Source organism: Protomyctophum parallelum (assembly GCF_964188405.1).
Source record: "Protomyctophum parallelum genome assembly, chromosome: 2".
NCBI classification, from domain to species: domain Eukaryota; kingdom Metazoa; phylum Chordata; class Actinopteri; order Myctophiformes; family Myctophidae; genus Protomyctophum; species Protomyctophum parallelum.
In genome coordinates this window covers 58,989,327-59,012,192 of record NC_139699.1, presented here as the reverse complement: position 1 = coordinate 59,012,192, position 22,866 = coordinate 58,989,327, and the positions used below count along the sequence as shown (strand labels likewise).

General features: G+C 42.2%; 2 protein-coding genes and 1 long non-coding RNA gene across 3 annotated transcripts; 1 reads left to right on the top strand and 2 right to left on the bottom strand.

Moving 5' to 3' along the window:
• Nucleotides 1-1,346: 1,346 nt before the first annotated feature.
• Nucleotides 1,347-6,786, bottom strand: LOC310854464 (uncharacterized protein). Its single transcript, XM_083759125.1, has 3 exons — nucleotides 6,536-6,786; nucleotides 4,572-4,982; nucleotides 1,347-4,337 (listed from the first exon to the last, which is right to left on the bottom strand). The coding sequence occupies exons 1-3, from the start codon at nucleotides 6,783-6,785 to the stop codon at nucleotides 3,994-3,996; spliced, it is 1,005 nt and encodes a 334-aa protein (XP_083615251.1). The 5' UTR covers nucleotide 6,786; the 3' UTR covers nucleotides 1,347-3,993.
• A 976-nt stretch (nucleotides 6,787-7,762) lies between these two features.
• Nucleotides 7,763-10,825, top strand: LOC310854871. The gene is made up of 3 exons (XR_014568935.1): nucleotides 7,763-9,952; nucleotides 10,456-10,660; nucleotides 10,700-10,825. It is a non-coding gene; the product is annotated as an uncharacterized lncRNA (long non-coding RNA).
• A 353-nt stretch (nucleotides 10,826-11,178) lies between these two features.
• Nucleotides 11,179-14,927, bottom strand: gfod2 (glucose-fructose oxidoreductase domain containing 2). Its single transcript, XM_083759593.1, has 3 exons — nucleotides 14,850-14,927; nucleotides 13,141-13,485; nucleotides 11,179-12,097 (listed from the first exon to the last, which is right to left on the bottom strand). Exons 2-3 carry the CDS (start codon nucleotides 13,391-13,393, stop codon nucleotides 11,184-11,186), a joined length of 1,167 nt encoding a protein of 388 aa, XP_083615719.1. The 5' UTR covers nucleotides 13,394-13,485; nucleotides 14,850-14,927; the 3' UTR covers nucleotides 11,179-11,183.
• Nucleotides 14,928-22,866: the final 7,939 nt, after the last annotated feature.

Sequence of the window (22,866 nt, the reverse complement as noted above, 5' to 3'; positions counted from 1 at the left end):
CACAAAAAGGTTTTAGATCCCGCAGATTATGTCATTGTTGGCAGGAAATGTTACACAGACATACCTGCCGCAACCCACCTCTGAATCACAGTAGTTAGCCCATTCTCGGGGCGGGAAACCTCTTTTGGTGTTTTAAGCATTATATACTTTAGCTATTGAAAAATAACAGATCTACAAGCTCATAGCGTGGCACCGAGTGCCGCGCTACGAGCTTGTAGGTCTGCTATTTTTGAAAAATCGTGAAAATTCTTTGAACATATATTCTTTCAAACGTATGTTTTTTAACTCAAATCTTTGCTTCATGGGGAGGTCCCTGGAACAACATATTTTCAGATGGGGGTCGTGGCCAATTACATTTTTGGGGTCCTTGGCATGAAATAGTTTGAAAACCACTGATATAGGCCTAAATGGGTTAGACAGAAATCATTCCCTATATTGAACATTAGTAAGGACCTACAGTATATGGATATAATACGGGTGAAAATAGATGGTGTTCCTTCAACCCATGTTCCTTCCATCTACAGTAGCTTGTCCTGCACTACCTGCTCTGTGTATGGACTAGAACTGTTGGTAGCAGATGTCCTGGTTAAATCAATGGACTAGAACTGTTGGTAGCAGATGTCCTGGTTAAATCCATGGACTAGAACTGTTGGTAGCAGATGTCCTGGTTAAATCCAGCTGTGTTGTGCTGCTGGTGATCGGACACCCAGTCCATCCAATGTCCCAAATGCACATTACACACACTCATCTCATTCCAAAGCCACTATGTCTAAGATCCAACTATCACTATTTATTTATAATATGGAGACGATGTCATTGTACAATCTCATTCCATTGACGGCTGGGATCAGCTCCAGTTGCACCACGCCACTTGAAATAGGATATATTATTTAATTTTCTGTTTTGTTATTCGTTTTCTGTATTTCCTGGATGGGTTCATCTTAAAGGAGAATTCTTACCTTTCTTTGTAGTTGTTACGTCCCCACCAAAGAGGTCCAGGTGTTTTTTTGTGCAAAAACTCCTTATTGGCTATTTTCCCTACCATAAGCCCTCAATGAATTGCATTGAATGGGAATTGAATGGGGTTCGCTTATTTCCATCGAAAGAAGTAGTAAAGTGTTCCGCTTGGGATATTATTTAAATAAGCAAAATAAGCGAATTAGCACAACACCCCATAGCCCCATTCAATTCCCATTCAATTCAATGCAATTCATTTAGGGCTTATGGTAGGGGAAATAGCCAATAAGGAGCTTTTGCACAAAATAACACCTGGACCTCTTTGGTGGGGACGTAACTACTACAAAGAAAGGTAAGAAAGCCTTTTAGTATGGAATTCTCCTTTAAACGTGACTAATTTGTTCTGGTTTCTGTGTCTTGTTTCTAATGAATTAAACATTCCAAAATGTCAGCAATTTTACACTTTCTCTTGTTGGCATCCAAAGATGGATGGAGGACATTTTCCTCACTAGCCAATTATTGTCTTTATCCGTTTTGGAGTAGAGGCTTGTGACCTTTTCTTATTTAAAGATGAATGATGGTGAGAAACTACAGTGTGTGTAGCTCCAGTGTAAAAGATGTTCAGGTCTCCCTGACGGGAATAAGGTATGTATGAGTTGATGCTCCATTCTGTACTTGAATGTTTAGTGTAAAAGGGAATGTTTTAGTTTTAAAGTGTGCGATACTGTGATTGTTTACTAATCATTTCTGGTTGGATACCAACCACGCATAACGGGTCATGTTTCTACTGTGAACTGCTTCTGTTCAGTGCATAACGTGAACATGATTGTGTTCAAGCTGACTGTGCGGTCATGTCATATAAATTATATCATAATATATTTAATATCACATCATGATATACTTTAATATTGTATGATATACCTGTGTATATCTAATTTATGGATGGTTGATCATATCCATGTTCTAAAGACAGATTTGACTGATTTCTGCATTACGTCTCACCACAGTCTTCTGTAATCATTCTAACGTACAAGATAAAAGCTATGCTGGTTAAAGAAAAATGTCTATTTTATTTTTATTTATGGCCAGCTCACTGCAGACTGGGGGGCCAGTATTGCAAAAGTAAATTATTTCAAAATGTAGTTTCCAATGGATACATTCAGTCTTGTATGGTCATGTTATCTATCTTTGACAGAAACACGCTAGGGGTTCTCAAACTTTGTTTACACCAGGACCCCATTTTATGTGGAAATGTTGTCATGGCCCCACACAATTTCAAAGTTTAACGCATAAAAGAAAGCATACATTAGCCTCAGAATAGTAATATAAAAAAAATGCTTTTACATAGCTGTTATTCCTGCTGATTTTGTGACAACGTAATTTAAAAGCTGTGTTTCTGTACACAATTCCTAAATGTAAGCATGTACAGTATAGAGCAGGTGTGCCCAAAAGGTAGATCAGAGGCTGTGCTGACATGTCCCTAAAGAATATTTTATTTAAATGGCATTTAAATAGCAAAAAGGTGACTTGATTGACATAAAAAGTGCCTGTCAAATCCACAATTAAATATTTAATTTAAATATGAAATTACCCCAACCAATAGTTTGAGAACCTTTTACTCTAGCATATAGTCAACAGCCTGTTTTATTGGATGGGATATTAGGAACACTTTATCAATAGATATTACATAGATTTAGAGGGTATTACAGAAGAATCAATATAATCTGGAGGTTCAGACAAATGTTTACAGACTGTAAAACTTCCCTTACATAAAGTCTACACACCTTATTACAAATAAACATGACAAGGGAAAAAAAGGAGCTGTATACTCAATAGCACTATGTTGACCTGTCTTTTAATCTCTTTTAAAAGATCCAACTCTTGGACAGATGCCAATCATTTTCTTCCTGTAAAGATGCACATTCAACTTAGATCAAGACATTGAAAAAAATGTGGTGGGAGCACAGCTGTAGCTCTGAGAATTGTTTACTGTCCAATAATCAGGTCAAATGTTGACACACAAACATTTAAATCCTAATCAGCAAGTTATGGCATAAAATGGAAAATGCTATAAGCAATGGTAACCTTGTCAGTCCATGTTGAAATGGATTGTAGGCTATGGTTATGTTCCCACAGCAAGAAACTGTGAGACAGCATTATCTTCTTTGAGGAAAAATAGAGTCTGCAACACTGGTATGAAAAACTGCCACTGGTTTATTTGACTCAACGTTTCGATCCCTTAGGTCGGATCTTCTTCAGGAAAGTTTTTCATACCAGTGTTGCAGACTATTTTTTCCTCTTGTACTGCCTTTTGTCTAGCACCTGGGCTAGAGTGGAGGTGCATGCTCTATTTCCAGCATTATCTTCTTTCCCATCATAATGTACAACTGACTGTACCCTATGCCATCCTATCCGAATAGCCCTGGTCATGATGGCTGCCACCGTGCCACGATACTTATTTCCGTCAGTTACAGTAGGAACCGTCGCATGGCAAGTTGGCAACACACAGCCCAATCTCCCATGACACCATTCATATTTTCCATTGACAAACTGGGTACACTGAAAACTGAGAAACTACTACTGTAAACTATATCATCTTGAATAAAGAAGAGTGAGTGCCTCTGATGTATAAACACAACAATTAATGCCATGTCCCGCGACAGTGTCAACACCATAGTGTGGCATGGCCATGGGCTGAGCAAGGCTTTTTAGGAACGTGTTGCTCAGCTTGCAAATGTATGTCAAGTGTATTACTTTATGTATGGCCACTTAATCACTATACCTTGTACAGACTTAATGTTCGTCACCACAGGCATTGATGCCATCAATTCAAGTGCAATCCCATGTTCACAAATTACTTACAAAAGATTTTAATAAGAGAAAGCCAGGTCAACATTTTCACATTTTTAGTTTCCAAACCTAAGATGTGCTGTACGCAATGAAAATTGTCGAGTCCTGTTGTGCATAAAAATGTATGTTTAAGGACCGGGACCGTGCGATAGCAAACTTTCTTCTTATACAGAATATATATTATTTTCACTGTCTGTCTTCTAGCTGGCATGTACATGTTCCTTTCTTTTTCTGCTCCAGTTGCTCCCATTTTAGCTGTAGTTCTTCCTTCTCTTTATGCAGTTCTTCCTTCCGTTTATCCAGGGCTATGGACTCCTTCTCCTGCGCTTTCCTCAGGGATTCAATTCTCTCCCTCTCCGCAGCCAATTCCCTAGCATTTGCGTCACGCAGCATTTCAAGTAACTCCCTCTGGTGCTCCAGAGCCTTTGCCTCCTGCCTCTGAGCATTCCTCACAGCTTCTATCAGCTCCCGCACTCTATCCAGTTCACTGATTTCATCTTCTCTGCGTTCTCTTGATACATCAAACACGTCTGTAAGGAGGAAGAAAATAACAAGTATTGTTTAACTGTGGATCAAGGGACTGCAAACTCATGTTATGAATTTGATGATTCAATTGAAATCTATACACCAAGTGCTGGCTGCATATACTGAATGAGACATACAGCATAAGTGCCTATGTGTCCAACAGAGTAGTTGCACATAAAATAACATGTCTCATGTCTTGAATATCACACTTTGGATGTGTTTGATGATTAACTTCATACCTGTACGTTTTTCGTTCACCACACTAGTCGACGATTTAGGCGATTTATTTTGAACCGGTTTCAGATGCACCGTTTTAGAGGACTGTTCGTTAACTATGAAACCCAGGCCAGCAAAAGCCCCTGGGTGTTTCTTTGACAGATGCCGTTTTAGGTTGCTCGTGCTGTTGTAGTGTTTGATCTCCTCCATGCAAAGCAGGCAAAGTGAACTTGTGGGACTCTCCAGTCGTTTGTAGTGCTTCCAAACGGAGCTCCGTCTGCGTAACGACGGGCCATCGGCTGTAGATTTACGGGCTTCTGTTTTCACCGCGGCCCCTTCGGCAGCTTCCAAGATGCCATTGATAGCAGACGTAATATCAGCAGCGTCACGCACCGTGATGGGCCTGGTCTCCTCGCTATCCATCTCCACCTCCACTGTTTAACACAAAAAGCAAGACAATCAATGTTAAATGTATTTTATGTCATATTTTCCCCCCACGTTTTACAGTGGAGAACATTTTTGTATATAAGTTTGAAGTCAGACTTTAAGGCTGCTGAAATATGTATATATATATATATATATATATATATATATAGTTACAATTTCTCTACAATTCAGTGCCCAATTTAATTAGACAGATTACCATTTTTCATCAAATGCACATTTGCAAATAACTGCTCATGTGTGTTGTTTTGTTGATGCGAGTGTGTAGGTGTGTGTGTTCATGTTTGATTGATTGAAATACAGTTTCAATGAAAAACAGTTTGCAGAATTACAGTACATTTCAAGCACAACTCAATAGAATACAAAGACTGTTAACTGTGAGTGGACGACCCAATAAAGCATTACACTTGTTTACAAGCGGGTCCACCTTGTGACCTAGTAGCTTATTTTTAACTTTGTTTACGTGACTGTTTCTCTTGCAACTGGCAACAATCAAAGTTGCCAATATTATCGTTGAAAATATTGTAAGGTAGGAGCTCTAGGTCTATTCCAGAAATAGACACACACTCACACTAAGGTCACATTCACACCAGAGAGCTTTGCTGCGATGAATGCAATCCGCAGTAAATAAAGGAAATTAAGCAAACAATGTGGCGGGTGAGGAGCTGAACACAGTTGGAGACGGAGAAGGCATATTTTACGCAGCGCAAAGATGTCCCGTTACCGTGGATCTAAATGAGGACGAGTACATTAACCAATTGGCAATTGCTTAAGAAAACACATAAAAACACTGCAGTACGTGTATTATAGCCTACAGAATATTCTGTCTGTGCGTGCCGTAAACATGGAGTGCTGTCACTGTGTGGGGACTGGGGAGTAGGCAGTAGGGACTTTCATTTCGATAAACTTTTAAACATTTTGCCCTGCTGTTATATCAGCGCTGTGCCTTCATGCCCAAAAGAACAGTGCGTGGCTGCATGCGTATAGTGAGAGAGAGAGAGAGAGAGAGAGAGAGAGGGGCGGGGGGACGGGGGTCCAGTCCCACTGTCCCAGACGGCACGAGTCGCACGACACATGCACGTTATGAGTAGCCTATAATTTTATTTCACTGTGTAGGCTAGTTTATGAATAGAACACATTGATAAAGCATAAAGGTCCCCCCTGCTGCGTTTCCAATTGCTGCGGATGACAGTGTGAACTGTGAAGGCAAACCGCAGCAAATTAAATATGCAAGAATACCAAATTCTCCACCCATTCGCATTGAGTCTACCAAAGTATTAGGTGAGAATGTGACCTTACACTCTCGTCAAAATAGCCATTCCTGTACGTTGTCTAGTTGTAGGTAGAACGGTATTTATTAGTGCATGTAAGATGTAATAATAAATGTCAACATCGCCACCACGACAGCAGCAGCAGCACACATCGCCCCGGATTCACTCTTAACATGGACTAGACTTGTAGACTAGTAGCTTTGTTTGTTTACATAGGCTTTTGCATTTAAACAAAACTAAAAGCCATAGAAGCGTTAAAGACTAATTAATACCAGAGTGAATGTGTAGATCGTCGTCGTTATTCTCGGTCATTTCAGATCCGTGTTGACTCTTTCTGTGGTCGCCGTTGGCGTCGCCGCCGCCGCCGAACTCAACGGGGTGTTTGGTGCGCAGATGCCTCATCATGTTGGTCGTGGTGGGGCCGTTATGAACCACACACACCGTGCACAGAAGACACTGCACCGTTTTGGCGTCTATTATTTTAAAATACGTCCAAACCAAGCTCCTTTTGCGCGGCGCCATCTTTAACTAGTATAGATAGTTTATCTTCTTCACCCGCTGTTTTTCTTTGTTTTCTAGAGGACACGGAAGTGAGAGTCGCCCTCTGGTGGTGGTGGAGTAGTCTCACAAGCACAAGACAGACTGTTGGACTGTCGACTCAAGGTTCCCAGATTGGTGAGGTCACTTAATAGCAATATCTGTGATAAACAGATATTAGCCCCTTTTAGTTGTAAAGCACAAATGTCCCACCCTGGCACCAATAACAGTATATTATACACACACCATATATATAACATACATATACATAGCCGCAATTTGCAACTCTAGATTTCTTTACAATGGGTTGAATCTAGAGTTGCAACAAGCTCCATCCACTTCCTATTCATCATTTTTGGTTTGTGATCTGCTTGTCTTAAATGACGTTAAACTCACCAACATTGCAGCTGCAGTCCAAGCTTGAATTATCCAAGCCGAGCTTGTTTTTCATAAAAATCCCCCGTAGAGATGTTATGAGCTACTTTCTGTCAAGACATCCTCTGCAAGTGATTCTTTTTCTAAGTGCTGGAGTTTGGAAGCACTCGTCGTACGTCACTGAACGGCCCTGCGTTCAACCTGTTTCGAATTTGCACATAATGCAGGAGGCAGTAGCGCGACCCGTTAACAGAAACGAGTGCTTCCAAACTGCAACACTTAATAAGATTAAATAATCATTTGCAGAGGATGTCTTGACAGAAAGTAGCTCATAACATCTCTACGGTGGATTTTTATGAAAAACAAGCTCGGCAGATTGAAAGAGGATAATTCAAGCTTGGACTGCAGCTGCAATGTTGGTGAGTTTAACGTCATTTAAGACAAGCCGATCACAAACCAAAAATGATGAATAGGAAGTGGATGGAGCTTGTTGCAACTCTAGATTCAACCCATTGTAAAAGAAAATCTAGAGTTGCAAATTGCGGCTAACATATACACACACACACACACACACACACAAACTCCCATCCAACAGCACGGTATCTGTGATATCGGCGCCGATAATCGGTCGTGACTGATCTAGAAGTCTATCCCTACTTAAAACAAATTTCTCTGGTCTTTATTCTCAATTATTCTAGTGTCAGTAACAGTGCATAGAAAGAAAATCAAAGTAGTTTGATAAGCAGGGAACCAACCAACAAAGAGCCATTCTTGAGAAAAGAGGCCACAAAATTAGTACAACAGTATTTATTTGTCAAAGAAATGTCTGTCAGTTAAATGAACAGCATGGTTTCAAATGCCAGTACTTCCTTGACGTAAGTGGATCACAGGTAGTGCTCACAAAGTGTTATCAGTTAAAACAATGCTAAAACTAAACACAAAATACAGCTTAAACATAAGATTTCACAGGCTGAAATAGACGCAATTGCTGAATAGAACAGTGGGACTTTTCACCCTCATAAAAAAACAAAAATAAATACAATACATCTTTCTTAAGCAGACAAATGTTCTATTCATTTGCAGTAAGCCGACTGGTTCAAACAGTAATATTACACTGCACATTATTAAATATGTGGCATTTTATCAGTGCAAAAGAAAGTCGGACTCTGAAAACTTGGGTCGGGATGTAGATAAAGTAGTAGCTAAAATATCAAACATTCTGCAGGCATGTGTATCATAAAGACACTTAAATGTAAACCTGACTCACCTTTCTGTAAAGCACTATTGGGATAGTGTGAGGTAAGTGTGTAACATTGTAGCATGTATCCTTATCTGTGTCTGTCAAAGTGCAACAAACCATGAGTCCTAAGTGACTGCATCTACTTTACAAGGCATTTTCGTAGATCTAGGACAGATAAATCTAAATTCTACCAGTGCTGTATGATATTACTCGGTAAAATCATCCGTTTAAAAGAGCAGAGCATTTTATTGTGTAGTCCAATAGACATTTTGCTTTGTACAGTATATCTGTCATCCCCCAAGAACTAAAGTACAGGGTCATGCCTTGCAATGGTCATCGATATTCATTTAATGTATTCAGCAGAACTGTGAGACACAGTGAAATTGTTTAATAACACTTCGTACTCTCATTGCCGAGTCGGCGAGTCCCTCAAGGATGCATCCATCCAGACTTACTCTTGCATATAATGCACATCAAATCCAGTGGTTCTGCTTAATCAAAGGGTTAAATTCAAGAGTAGGCCTCACCTTGTGTGAGGTGGGGAAGTGTGCCTGAGAGTATGGGAATTAGAATATATCAGTAATAGATTCCAGAGGACAGACTCATAGGCGTGAGTTAAGCTTTTTCATTAACCATCTAATATTCTATTACATTTATTGTAAAACATATCAGCTTACGCCAATGTTTATTACCATGTGTAAACCACTGAGTATAGATGTAAACAGTTCTGAGAATCGATGCTTTTGTCAATGTATGGAATAATAGTTATAATACCAACAACAAAAAAAGACTATACCACAAGCTATTTTCTCTGCCTGTTAATTCCTTACATAGCCTTTTCTATTTTAAATGACCCCAGGGTAGTTTATACGATTCAGTGGAATTAATGTCACACATGTTTACGCTACCTTCTAGTACAGACCATGTTCTAATTCAATAAAAGTGTATATAAATGCAATCTAAATTGGCCACAATTTTCATGCAAATATATATAAATACAAGATAACATGTTAATAGTACCTCTTGCATTTTTTCCCTTTCTTTTTGGGAAAAACTATTCGAATGGATTATTCAAAAATAAAGGACCTGGATCTCGCCAGCTACATTCATCTGAATAATAAATACAAAATTAAGAGTAACTTTTTAACATATGAATATGAAATACATTTTGATCATATTTTTCATGTGCATTAAGTGGTCCAAGTGTTGTAAGTGGTCCAACCACTGAAAGTCGGTTTAACTTACTCAAAAACAAAAAAGCTGAAATGACATACCCTAGTAACAACATTAGCTCAGGTGGAGTAATCCAGTACAACTCCAATTTAGTCAGCTAAACAAAGAATATTGTTGCAGACAGCTACAACTACAAAAAAGGAAAAACAAATATGGAAGTGCCAATGTTTGCTTTTCGTTACGTTGCATAGGTGTGGCGCCTCACTGAAATTGAAAAGTTTCCCCCAGTCTTTCAAAGTTACTGGGATATAGAGTCCTAATGTTTGTCCTTTTCTGATTGCAGAGTTAGGTTTGACAAATAGCTGTTCTTTTAACCCATTCTGAACGGGCACCCATTTTGGTGTTGGCATCATGTTATGCTTTAGCTATTGAAAAATAGCAGATCTACAAGCTCATAGCGCGCCACCGAGTGGCGCGCTATGAGCTTGTAGGTCTGCTATTTTTTTTAAATCTAAGAACGACTGACATTTTTTAGAGTCTGATCTCAGGTCAGAATGGGTTAACCCATTCTGACCTGAGATCAGATTCATACGAGGTTTCCGCCGGACACACACTGGTCTGATGAACCCATTCTGACCTGAGATCAGATTAAAAAAATGTCAGTCGCTCTTCGATTTTTCAAAAATAGCAGACCTACAAGCTCGTATCGCGCCACTCGGTGGCGCGATATGAGCTTGTAGATCTGCTATTTTTCAATAGCTAAAGCATAACATGATGCTGACACCAAAATGGGTGCCCGGTCAGAATGGGTTAATCAGACCAGTGCGTGTCCAGTGGAAACCTCGTATGAATCTGATCTCAGGTCAGAATGGGTTAATAAAGGTTTTGCTAAGGACGTGTATACACGCATTTTCTAATCAAACCGCAGGAGGCCATGGACGTGTATGTATACACGTCTTAATGGCTTTTTTTATTGATATAAAACAAAAAATTAAATCTCCTTCTGCACCATACTCCTTGCTGTTTCGGGCATGCGAAACACTTCCTGTTTATGGCTCCAAAAGAATGGCTAGTAACAATCTAGGGAGCTCTCCATGGTTTTCACCAGAAGGACAATGTTCTGTCTTCATTTCTGACTTCAGCATGCATCTCGTTTTGGAATATAAACACTTCTAGAGAGACTTTAGCGTGACCAGCGTGAGGTAAGAATGGAAGATTATGCCTCCCAGTTTTGGGGAACAGAACGGAACTACGGAAGTAGTAAAATCTGCCATATCTGCTGGCACTCTAGCGCCTATATTTTGAAATATGCTGGCGCATATCTGCAAATAACAGCAAAGTTGTTTTATTCACCTTAGATAAAAGAAATAATCAAAGTTGCAAGGACATTAATAAAACGCATAAAATAATTGAGTTGGAGTAGCTGCTGAACTAATCGTTCTGGTTGAAAATATGATAGAATTTGAAAGAAAATACTTACAATCTGGGGTCATATAAATTAGAAAATAAATTAGATCAGTAGGTAAGGTAACTGTCAAGAGATAAGTAGTACTTAGCTACTAGGCCTTTAAGCTTTACTGGGTGTATGAGTTTATTTAATTCTTGTTTCTTTGCAGAGCTTCACACAAGTTTTGGTTAGGATCTGGTTCTTGAGTCATAATCTCTACACATTCCCATTCCCCACTACGGCTTGACCGTTTAACTGCCTCCACAACTGTCTGCACATATAGCCCATCCTCAAATGTTGGTGCTACGGCAACTGGCCCACGTGCCCATGACCTGCGCTCCTCATGTGCCTGGAAAGAATGTCTCAGTGCCGTTACCATGGAGCCAAGCCCCCGAATGTGAGGCAAGGGCATCTCTTGGACCTCTGGTCCAACCCACCCACTGTCCCCCAACAACAGCTCTTCACCATTACAGCCATTGCGTTGTCCATATAGTTCTGTCCCTCTGGCAACCAATCTCCCCAAGGATCCAACCACCATCACTTCATGCAGAAATGACCCTGGCATGTTGAAGTTTAGTGTCACAGTGCAACACACGCCACCTGAGCCAGTCCCAGACACGGACCCGGTTCCGCCCATTAACATTTGGAAGAAACAGAAATCATCACTCGTGACACGGCGTATCCCATGGATTGACCTGTTCTGTTGTACAAATGTCCGCAATAGGCCATGGACACGATGGGCTCGTGCCCCAATCAGATGACTTAAAAGGTCAATGATGGCTGAGCCAACAGTGTGCAACCCACCTCCACCCATAAGCTCTTCACAAGTCCAATCGTACGATTGGTCAAGGAGACTGGGGCCATATACTCTGACGTCGCACACCTGCACTTCACCCACATATCCCTCTTCCAGCAACCGTCGCATTGCAATGAAAGCTGGAAGGAAGCGCAAGGTGTTACCCATAATGCTGAGCAGCTGGGGATAGTACCGGGCAGCAGTCACCATCTTGAAGGAATCCACAGCAGTTGCAGCTTTCTCAGAGACAACATTCTTACCTATGCCTGTAAAGAGATGGAAAAAGGAGAGTCAAATATAGAAATATTCTATGGTGCCACTGGGGGGTAGCATTCACCTACGAGAGCATGGCCATTGACAGATGTGCAGTCCTCTTGACTATCTTATGGAGTTAATTATTCTCTTCCAATAATAAGATTAAGCAGCTTGTCCACGTCTTCTATTTGACCACCATATTCACATGGTAGTCATTTTGCTCTTACATGATGTAGTCGGCATGAAACTCAGGGTGGCAAAAAGAAAACACACCCAATCAGACTGGCATCAATCTGGTGATAAATATGTGTTTTGACTATCATCACACATAATACACATACCGTAGTCTGAATCAAAATAAGTATTTGAGTGCTCATTATGAATTATGCTTCCTAAAAAATAAACAGTTTTTAATTTTATAAATGGAACGACAAGCTGTTGTTAAAAATGGGCAAGTCTCTGTGGAGACAAACTCAGGAAGTTGGAAATAAAACAGGAAAGTGAGGTCAACTCTCAGGAATTCCACTAGATAAGTTGGCCTCAAAGGGCTAGGCTAACATTATCCAACATTGCGGCATGCTGAGAACAACAGCATGCCAACAACGGGGAAGAGTGTTTTTTGTTTGGTTGTGTTGTTTCTAAAATTGACACTTACACAATAAAAAAAAAGAGTGGGGAATATAATACAATGTAAACAATATAAACAAGTTGGCAACAGAATTTCCCAATCGCCATGTATTGGAGTGTAAATCAAATACCAAGGTGCAGTACAAAACCATTATCTTTGTGAACCATTATTTTCCTTTACCGAATAAAGAAGACATCAATCACATACAGACAATATAGTCTCATTTCACATTAACTTAATAACGATTAAAGGATCTACATTTTCTAAGTTAACTGCTACACATAATTCTTAATATATGCATGAATAGTAAAATGGCTAAATTCATTTTCTACGGTTACTTCTATATATCTAGTTGACAATTATTTGCTAAATTCATGCCAATTAAGTCTAGGCTGGTACGTGCCATCATGATACCAAAACATTTACCTAATGCTTTGACAGCAATCTGCCGTGTCATTGGTGGTGGAATGTAGATGCAGACAAGGTCAACGTCCTGGTGCAGCAGCACATCGTCTGATCGACTGGTGTGAAAGGGAATCCCAAGCTCTTTCGCCAGACAGCAAGCTTCCTCTTCACTCCTCCCCCAGAGTGCGTGAACTTCAAAACCTTCTGCCTGCAACAATGGCACCAACACTCGGGCCGTGCTCCCTGTGCCAAACACACCAACTCCTGGCAACATGGCAGCAGCAATCACTCTACTTCACATGAAGTGAACCATATAGCCCATCCTTTCAGCCACAGATTGTCTCAGTCGCTGTCCAGGGATTTTACCTATAAAAGTAAACAATGGCGTGACGAACAAAGCGGAGGAACAAGTCCTGGAGCGGCCTATAGCCGTTTGTCTTCTTATCAGACATCTGTGATAGGCTACTGAGACATTGTCCAACAACATATTTAGCATGCCATTCCCGAAAAGGTTCCACGCCCAACACAACTCAAAAACATATCTGGCTCTTAAAGTGTGTGCTGCCACTCACTGGCTGACATTATAAATCATGAATACGTTTTGAGACTTTTGAACCTAATTACATGCATTACTACTTGTTTAACTTAATGTACAGCAGATGAGAACCTTTGGGCGTGTGACTGCTACTTATGGGGTGTCAAGTCAAGTAATCAGACTGACTAAATATTACAATTTAGCTTGTTTTTGTTATTACTGCAGGGTTGCTAACACCCAACTGTAAGGGGGAAAAGTAATAGAGAACAGGAAACAGGCTATTGTTGCCCGAGATGTGGTTAGCAGCTTTTTAAAGTTTTAAGTTGACACTCCAGCAAAGGTCTGGGCATTTAACTCTACTACTGTACATTTCTGAGTTATTAAATAAAATGCCTGACCTTGAACAATTGTTCAAGCATATCAGCAAACATCTAAGAATATCAGCAGGGTACTCCCAAAATGTCCTAATGTGAGCTACTGGATAGATGTGGCGTCACTGGCGTGCCATTGACACATGACATATATTCCATACATTTCAAATACATGCAAAGTAGGAATTATGAAATATGATATAAAACATTCGAAAAGCTATGGCATGGCAACCCAAGAAAGAAATGCATGCAGAAATACTGACAGAAGAACACAGACACACAGATTGTCGAATACAAACATGTACATTTCATTAGCCTTCTGATTCAGGGCCAACATATAGAAACGGTTCACACAAATCTGACTTCAAGCCTGATCTTGTCACATGTAAAAACATACTAATTACGTTGGTGTGTTAACTGTGTTTTGTTATACATCCCATTTCTTTCCACCGTCATCTATTTAAAAGCGCTTTTGTACTAATCAGGAAGAATAATGAATGTGTTCTCGTTAGCTAATACAAATGTTAGCAGCTGCTACCAGAGACAGACAAATCGATGAAAAAAAACCTAACATCATCCGATGTTAGTTCATTAAGACCATATGCCAGGAAACGAGAAAGATGTCAGTTATTTCAACGTTAATTCTTAGAGAACGTTAATTTCAAGTAACGTTAGCTAGCGATGCTAACGTCAATTTGATAGGCAACAATAAAGCAAAATGTATCTTATCCAGTCGCCTAACATAAGAACATCTCAAAACGTTGTCTAGCTTAAGATGGGGTAACAGACTGTAAAGTGTAATAACAAATAATAACGTAAGTTACCTATTTTTCGCAGTCAACAGTCATCCACGACGTCGGTAGGTAATCGGTCAGTCAGCCGCCTACAGGGGGCGCTGCCTAGTGAAACGTAACGTTGGTAACGCCACTGCGCCAGTAGGATGCTTCAACGTTGGCTCTGTCTTTTGAGCTAATTTAGAACTTCCTGTCTGAGAGCTAGCTAATTTAAGACATCCGGTTGCCTTCAGAATAAAATAAGGTTATTTAATTAATAATTATTACATTACATTATTAGTATTATTATTACATTACAGTTATTGTAAAGACACACATTATGTTTCTGTGTAAAAATAAGTAATTAAATAACATCAAAAAGTTATCTAAATGGATAAATGCTATTCACTGGAGTGAATATTCTATTATATTCTAAAAACGACTTATAAATCCTAAAGCCTTGTCTATACTTCACTGTGCAACGGTCCTATGCTGGACAATAGCAGATATGCAAACTCACAGCACATCTCATTCAAGACACTGAACTTGCAGATCTGCCATTTTTGAACACACTATAAAGTTAACCATTTATCATGCTGCTCTACGTGGCACTGCATTCTGTGACATTAAACCAAATGGCATTTTCCACTCTATGACACTACTGTTCTACATTTTTGTCTAATAAAATAGGCTATTAATTGAATCAATCAAACTGCATTAACTAACAGAGATACTACTAACCAAGCTATCCATGTCAACATGCTCTATAGGAGTCTCAATAACAGGTATAAGTAACGTTTAATGTTTAGTAATTTTAATGTAGCAGAAGAGGCCATTCATTGAACAGAGTTTTGCACAATTTTAACATCCCAGATCGATTGAAATATGAATCTACTGTGCTGTGCTACACCATGATATATTAAGAGTACAATAACATTCCATTGTGAATAAAAACGTATTAACCACAGTGTAATGCTAAAGGTTTCATCACAGGGCTGTCTGCTTCCTGTAATATCATTAAAAGTGTTGTTGGTGACAGTTATATGAGTTGGAAGCATTAAGACCCATTTTAACCCTCAATGGCTTCCTTTCTGACTACAATAGATTCGCTGTTAAATCTCGCGGGCGTGGCCTCACACCGGAAGGAAGTGCCGCCGCCCTCAAATACGGAAGAGACGCGTGGAGGTAGGTTTGGTCAGTGTTTGTTTGGAAGTGCCACGTCACCATCGGTCTTCGGAGCAAGTAAGTGATAAATGTTATTTAATACTTAACGCTGTTGTTGTTTGTGTGTTCAAACGTCTATCACTTGAAGTTACTTGTTATGATGTTTATATATGATGTTTGTACGAAACTGTAAAACAGTGTTTCAGTAGCCGAATGGTTAGTGTCGAAGGTTTATAAACAACTATGCCCGGCCTCAATGTTTACTAACCGTCGACAGTACCCACTCGACTACCGAAACACGGCTTTAAAGAGTAGTATTTACATATCTAAACACAACAAGTAACTTCAAAAGTGATAACATGTTTGAGCCACGGACCACCATTTCACATTAATAGACTCTCACAATGGTGGTCAGTGGCTCAAATGGGTCTGAGAGACTAGATGGCCTCAAATGTTGGTCCGTGGCTCAAACGCTGAATAAATAATCGACTAGAGGTGAGAAGAGTATTGTCTGGTAGGTAAAAGGACAAACATTCTGTGAAAATTGGAACGAAGCAACAAACATTCTTTGAAATTGGTGGGAAACGATCCCGGGCACTCATGTTAACAAAGCTCAGTCACTAACCACTATCGCTATGCTACAATCAGCATTATAAAATCCAAGGATCAAAAGTAGCAATCTTCTACATTCTCTAATTGTGTAGTTTTTTGGAAATTAAGCAGATGCTTAACAACAATTGAACTATTGAGAGTGTAAATATCTACTATTGGGGTCAATTTGGTTACCTAAATTAAATTGCTCTGTATTGTGACAGTAATCATTGCTATAGAGTGTGTGTTCAGTAACAGTGTTAAATAGCTCTATAGTGTGACAGTAATCATTGCTATAGTGTGTGTTCAGTAACAGTGTTAAATAGCTCTATAGTGTGACAGTAATCATTGCTATAGTGTGTGTTCAGTAACAGTGTTAAATAGCTCTATAGTGTGACAGTAATCATTGCTATAGTGTGTGTTCAGTAACAGTGTTAAATAGCTCTATAGTGTGACAGTAATCATTGCTATAGTGTGTGTTCAGTAACAGTGTTAAATAGCTCTATAGTGTGACAGTAATCATTGCTATAGTGTGTGTTCAGTAACAGTGTTAAATAGCTCTATATTGTGACAAAATCATTGCTATAGTGTTTGTTCAGTAACAGAGGTCTCCCGGTCTCTCCAGTTTTTTGTTAAACACAGTCCCATAGTAACGGTACCTCTCATTCAGTCCCATTCACTCCCATTCACTTTTATTCACTCCCATTCAGTCACATAGTAACAGTACACCCCATTCAGTCCCATTCACTCTCATCGTATCAGTCCCATAGTAACAGTACCTCCCATTCACTCCCATTCACTCAAATAGTATCAGTCCCATAGTAACAATACCTCCCATTCACTCCCATCCACTCCCATGCACTCCCATAGTATCAGTCCCATAGTAACAGTACCTCCCTTTCACTCCCATTCACTCCCATAGTATCAGTAACTCCCATTATCTTGCAACACAGCAGCCAAGTATATGCAGAACACATATACACGCATTTGACACAAACAACAAGACAATTTACATACATAAAGACATGAAGACAAGAGCAATATCCACCGCTTAGATTATCCTGTGGCTACTACAACTCCTGATTAAACCCTTTTCTATTTATTAAAGAGCTGGAGAGACAGGAATATTCCTGTTACTGAACACACACTATAGCAATTATTACTGTCACAATAACTTTGTACTTTTGCTACTGATGTTTGTGTGCAACATTTGAGCTGGTGTCAAGTCACCTTAATTCAAGTGATGGATTATATACAGGGGCATGCCATATGGTCTACCTGCACAGCCTTTGTGATTACTGGTAGATCACGATGTACCTTTTGGGCACCCCTGCAATACAGGATTCCTGTCCAGAATTGTTTTTTATTAAATATAGAGGGTTTAAGTGTAGGGTTTGTCATGTTGGTGTTCTCTATAACTTTTCGTCCTGGGCATGACGTTAAACTGTCCAGTGTAACTCCAAGTTACATGGGGTGGGTATGGTTTGAGAGTTTGTGATGCTCAGTTCTTTTTTTGCGTCTCGGTTCCTCAGGTGGAAGCTGCATAGTTGGGTTTTTGATGGGTTGGGTTTCAAGTGGCTGGTCGTTTGTTTAGATATTGAAAAGGAGGGGGGCGAGCGCGCTACCTTGTGGGAGGCCGTTCTTTTCGGCTTTCCATTTACTCCTCTGGTCATTTAACTGAACATAGAAGCGCCTGTTGTTGAGGAGGCTTTTCCTGACCATTGTGCGGTGTTGGACAGTGTCGTAGGCAGCAGAGAGATCTCTGAATGCTGCTCCAGTTATTTGTTTCCCCTCAAACCCATCCTCAATGTGTTGGGTGAGGTTGAGCTCTGTCCAGCACAGGAGCGGCTGGGACGGAAACCAGCTTGGTCTTTAGTCAGCTTGGTATCTATGAGTGGCAACAAGGCGTTGGAGTAGCAGCTTCTCATATAGCCTTGTAGGTGATGCAGAGGGAAATGGGTCGGTAGCTCTTTGTGGATAATGGGTCTATGCCAGGTTTAGGGATTGCAACCACGTTGGCCTTTTCCCAGACAGAAGGGATGGTTTTCTGTGCTATGCATGTGTTCAGCATCCCCACAAGCCAGGTCTTTGCGTTGGGTCCCAGGTGCTGTAACATTTCTGCCAGTAGGTCATCAATCCCTGCTGCTTTCCGGGTTTCAACTTTCCCATTGCAGTTTCAAGTTCTTCTAGGTCGAAGGGTTTGGTTTGAGGGCTGGCTGATTGTGGTTGGTCTGATACCACTGTGCGATGGTATTCTCCTGTGGGTCGGTGGCGGTCTTGGTCACAACTGGTGGCCAACAGTTGTAACCAACACCGCCACCGACCCACATAGAATACCATCGCACAGTGGTATCAGACCAACCACAATCAGCCAGCCCTCAAACCAAACCCTTCGACTTAGAAGAACGTGAAACTGCAATGGGAAAGTTGAAACCCGGAAAAGCAGCAGGGATTGATGGCATACTGGCAGAAATGATACAGCACCTGGGACCTATCGCAAGGACCTGGCTTGTGGGGATGCTGAACACATGCATAGCACAGAAAACCATCCCTTCTGTTTGGAAAAAGGCTGGAGTAGTTGCAATCCCTAAACCTGGCAAAGACCCATTATCCCCGAAGAGCTACCGACCCATTTCCCTCCTCTGCATCACCTACAAGCTCTATGAGAGGCACTACAATTTCTGAACAGACTATATTTACATCAATATGTCTGGGTCCCCACCTACTCACTCAGGGTTGACGTGTCACACCTGCAGTGATGGGAGGGGCACCAAAATGTGGTATTTTGATTGTTTAATGGGGGCACTCCCTTAGTATAAAAGTGTATGTTTTGTGTACACATGACCTGATGAAGATCAAATGGATCGAAACGCTGTCAGTATTTCAACAAAGAACGTCTTTCTTATACCTGTGGTGTGCGGGCTCCATCCAATACCTACACCAGTTGTGATGCAACAGAGTTTGCTGTGACCGTTGTGAATTATGGGTGGTGTGGTTTTTGCCAAGACGGTGGATTGTGGCCCATGCCTTCCTGCTGTTATTTGACATGTTGGTGTTCTCTATATCTTTTCGTCCTGGGCATGACGTTAAACTGTTCCGTTCGAGAGGACCAGCGACCCTCGAATGTAAACGGCCACGAAAGGAAATTATGTGTGTGTGTGAGGTGTTCTCTATAGGTTGGGTTTCAGGTGGTTGTATTGTAGTAGCTTGACATTTCTTGGAGGGCACTTTCAAGGACAGACTCAATCTTCTGGAAGTCTGCTTGTTGGGTCGTAATGCAGAGGTTGTCGGCGTAGATGAAACGCTGGCATTAGGCATTGGGTAGTGGCTGGTCGTTTGTGTAGATATTGAAAAGGAGGGGGGCGAGCACGCTACCTTGTTGGAGGCCGTTCTTTTGGGCTTTCCATTTACTCCTCTGGTCATTTAACTGGACATAGAAGCGCCTGTTGTTGAGGAGGCTTTTCCTGACCATTGTGCGGTGTTGGACAGTGTCGTAGGCAGCAGAGAGATCTCTGAATGCTGCTCCAGTTATTTGTTTCCCCTCAAACCCATCCTCAATGTGTTGGGTGAGGTTGAGCTCTGTCCAGCACAGGAGCGGCTGGGACGGAAACCAGCTTGGTCTTTAGTCAGCTTGGTATCTATGAGTGGCAACAAGGCGTTGGAGTAGCAGCTTCTCATATAGCCTTGTAGGTGATGCAGAGGGAAATGGGTCGGTAGCTCTTTGTGGATAATGGGTCTTTGCCAGGTTTAGGGATTGCAACCACTTTGGCCTTTTCCCAGACAGAAGGGATGGTTTTCTGTGCTATGCATGTGTTCAGCATCCCCACAAGCCAGGTCTTTGCGTTGGGTCCCAGGTGCTGTAACATTTCTGCCAGTAGGTCATCAATCCCTGCTGCTTTTCCGGGTTTCAACTTTCCCATTGCAGTTTCAAGTTCTTCTAGGTCGAAGGGTTTGGTTTGAGGGCTGGCTGATTGTGGTTGGTCTGATACCACTGTGCGATGGTATTCTCCTGTGGGTCGGTGGCGGTCTTGGTCACAACTGGTGGCCAACAGTTGTAACCAACACCGCCACCGACCCACATAGAATACCATCGCACAGTGGTATCAGACCAACCACAATCAGCCAGCCCTCAAACCAAACCCTTCGACTTAGAAGAACGTGAAACTGCAATGGGAAAGTTGAAACCCGGAAAAGCAGCAGGGATTGATGGCATACTGGCAGAAATGATACAGCACCTGGGACCTATCGCAAGGACCTGGCTTGTGGGGATGCTGAACACATGCATAGCACAGAAAACCATCCCTTCTGTTTAGAAAAAGGCTGGAGTAGTTGCAATCCCTAAACCTGGCAAAGACCCATTATCCCCGAAGAGCTACCGACCCATTTCCCTCCTCTGCATCACGTCTTTCTTATACCTGTGGTGTGCGGGCTCCATCCAATACCTACACCAGTTGTGATGCAACAGAGTTTGCTGTGACCGTTGTGAATTATGGGTGGTGTGGTCTTTGCCAAGACGGTGGATTGTGGCCCATGCCTTCCTGCTGTTATTTGTCATTATGGTGATCTCTATATCTTTTCGTCCTGGGCATGACGTTAAACTGTTCCGTTCGAGAGGACCGGCGACCCTCGAATGTAAACGGCCACGAAAGGAAACTGTGTGTGTGAGGTGTTCTCTATCATTTCATTCCAGACTTCACTGTCTATCTCCTGTGTTTTCCATTCATCTTGAGCGTTACACAGTCGTCTGATGTGCGGGGGGAGGTGCCGGCTAGCGCATAAAGGCACGGACGGGACAGGTGTTGTCTTGACCCATCCCGTGATGATGCGACAGGTGTCATTTAGGGCTGTGTCGACCAATTTGGTGTGACGTGATCGGCTCCAGCTTGAGCAGGCATACTCTGCTGTAGAGAAAGACAGGGCCATGGCAGTTGCACGGATTGTTTGTGGGTCTGCGCCCCACTTGGGAGTTCACTAGTTTTCACAGGATGTTATTGTGGGTGTTGACCGTGGCTTTTGTGTTCTCCAGGTGTTTTTTTGAAGAAGAGTGTCCTGTCCAGTGTAACTCCAAGATACATGGGGTGGGTATGGTTGCAGAGTTTGTGACCATCCCAAGTGACGCTCAGTTCTTTTCTCGCGTCTCGGTTCCTCAGGTGGAAGCTGCATAGTTGGGTTTGTGTGTCTTTCTTTTTCTGTCTTTCTTTCTTAGGACGGAGATCAAGGTAGACGCCATAGGAAGGCTCAACACTAGCCGATGCCCCTAGAGATCCATCCCAAAGCTTCCCTCAGGGAGCACAGCAAGCCAGCTAGCCAGCAAGCCTGCCCAGTCAGCCAACGCAGCCAGTCAGCTCCGCCAGTCAGCCAGTGTAGAAAGTCAGGCTGCCAAGCCAGAGCATATCAGCCCTTGCAGTCAGCCATTGCAGCCATACCAGCCTTGCTCAGTCAGCTCAGCCAGGCCTCTCTTGAGGCCTGGCTCTCTGTCTGCCTGGCCCGGTCTGCCCTGCCCTGCCTTGCAGCAACAGAACCAGCCTTTCTGGAAAGCCAGCCAGCTCAGAATGCAAGCTGAGCAAGCCAGTGCAGCAGCAAGCCCAGACTAGGTTACCGCAGCCTTACTGTGCAGCCACAGCCACTCAGTCTAGACCAGCAGGAGCTGGCCAGGCTCCAACCCTTGCAGCGCAGCCTTAGGCCGGACAGTCCCCCTGCCTGCACTTTGTTGCCTTCCTGGCCTGTCTGCCTGCCTAGGCGCCTCGGTCTTCCTGTCTGTCTGCCTTGGCCTGCCAGTCTGAAACTGGTTTAGACTAACTGCGTGCTTGCCAGCTGCGCTGGCTTGCTGAGCTCGTATTCTGAGCTGGCTGGCTTGCCAGCAAGGCTGGTTCTGTTGCTGCAAGGCAGGGCGGGGCAGACCGGGCCAGGCAGACAGAGAGCCAGGCCTCGAGAGAGGCCTGGCTGAGCTGACTGAGCAAGGCTGGTATGGCTACAATGGTTGACTGCAAGGGCTGATGTGCGCTGGCTTGGCAGCCTGACTTTCTACACTGGCTGACTGGCGGAGCTGGCTGGCTGCGTTGGCTGACTGGGCGGGCTTGCTGGCTAGCTGGCTTGCTGGACTCCCTGAGGGAAGCTTTGGGATGGATCTCTAGGGGCATCGGCTTGTGTTGAGCCTTCCAACGGCGTCTACCTTGATCTTCGTCCTAAGAAAGAAAGACAGAAAAAGAAACACACACACAAACTCAACTATGCAGCTTCCACATGAGGAAGGCAGGCAGGCACGCAGGCAGGCACAAGCTGCCTGCGTGCTTGCTTCGCCCTCCAGTTGCTG

Coding starts and splice junctions, on each gene's coding strand:
- LOC310854464 (XM_083759125.1), bottom strand. CDS start 6,785: ATGGCGCCGCGCAAAAGGAGCTTGGTTTGGACGTATTTTAAAATAATA. Junction 4,983..6,535: donor CGATCTACACATTCACTCTG/GTATTAATTAGT, acceptor TGTGTTAAACAG/TGGAGGTGGAGATGGATAGC. Junction 4,338..4,571: donor GGTGAACGAAAAACGTACAG/GTATGAAGTTAA, acceptor TCCTCCTTACAG/ACGTGTTTGATGTATCAAGA.
- gfod2 (XM_083759593.1), bottom strand. CDS start 13,393: ATGTTGCCAGGAGTTGGTGTGTTTGGCACAGGGAGCACGGCCCGAGTG. Junction 12,098..13,140: donor GATTGCTGTCAAAGCATTAG/GTAAATGTTTTG, acceptor ATCTCTTTACAG/GCATAGGTAAGAATGTTGTC.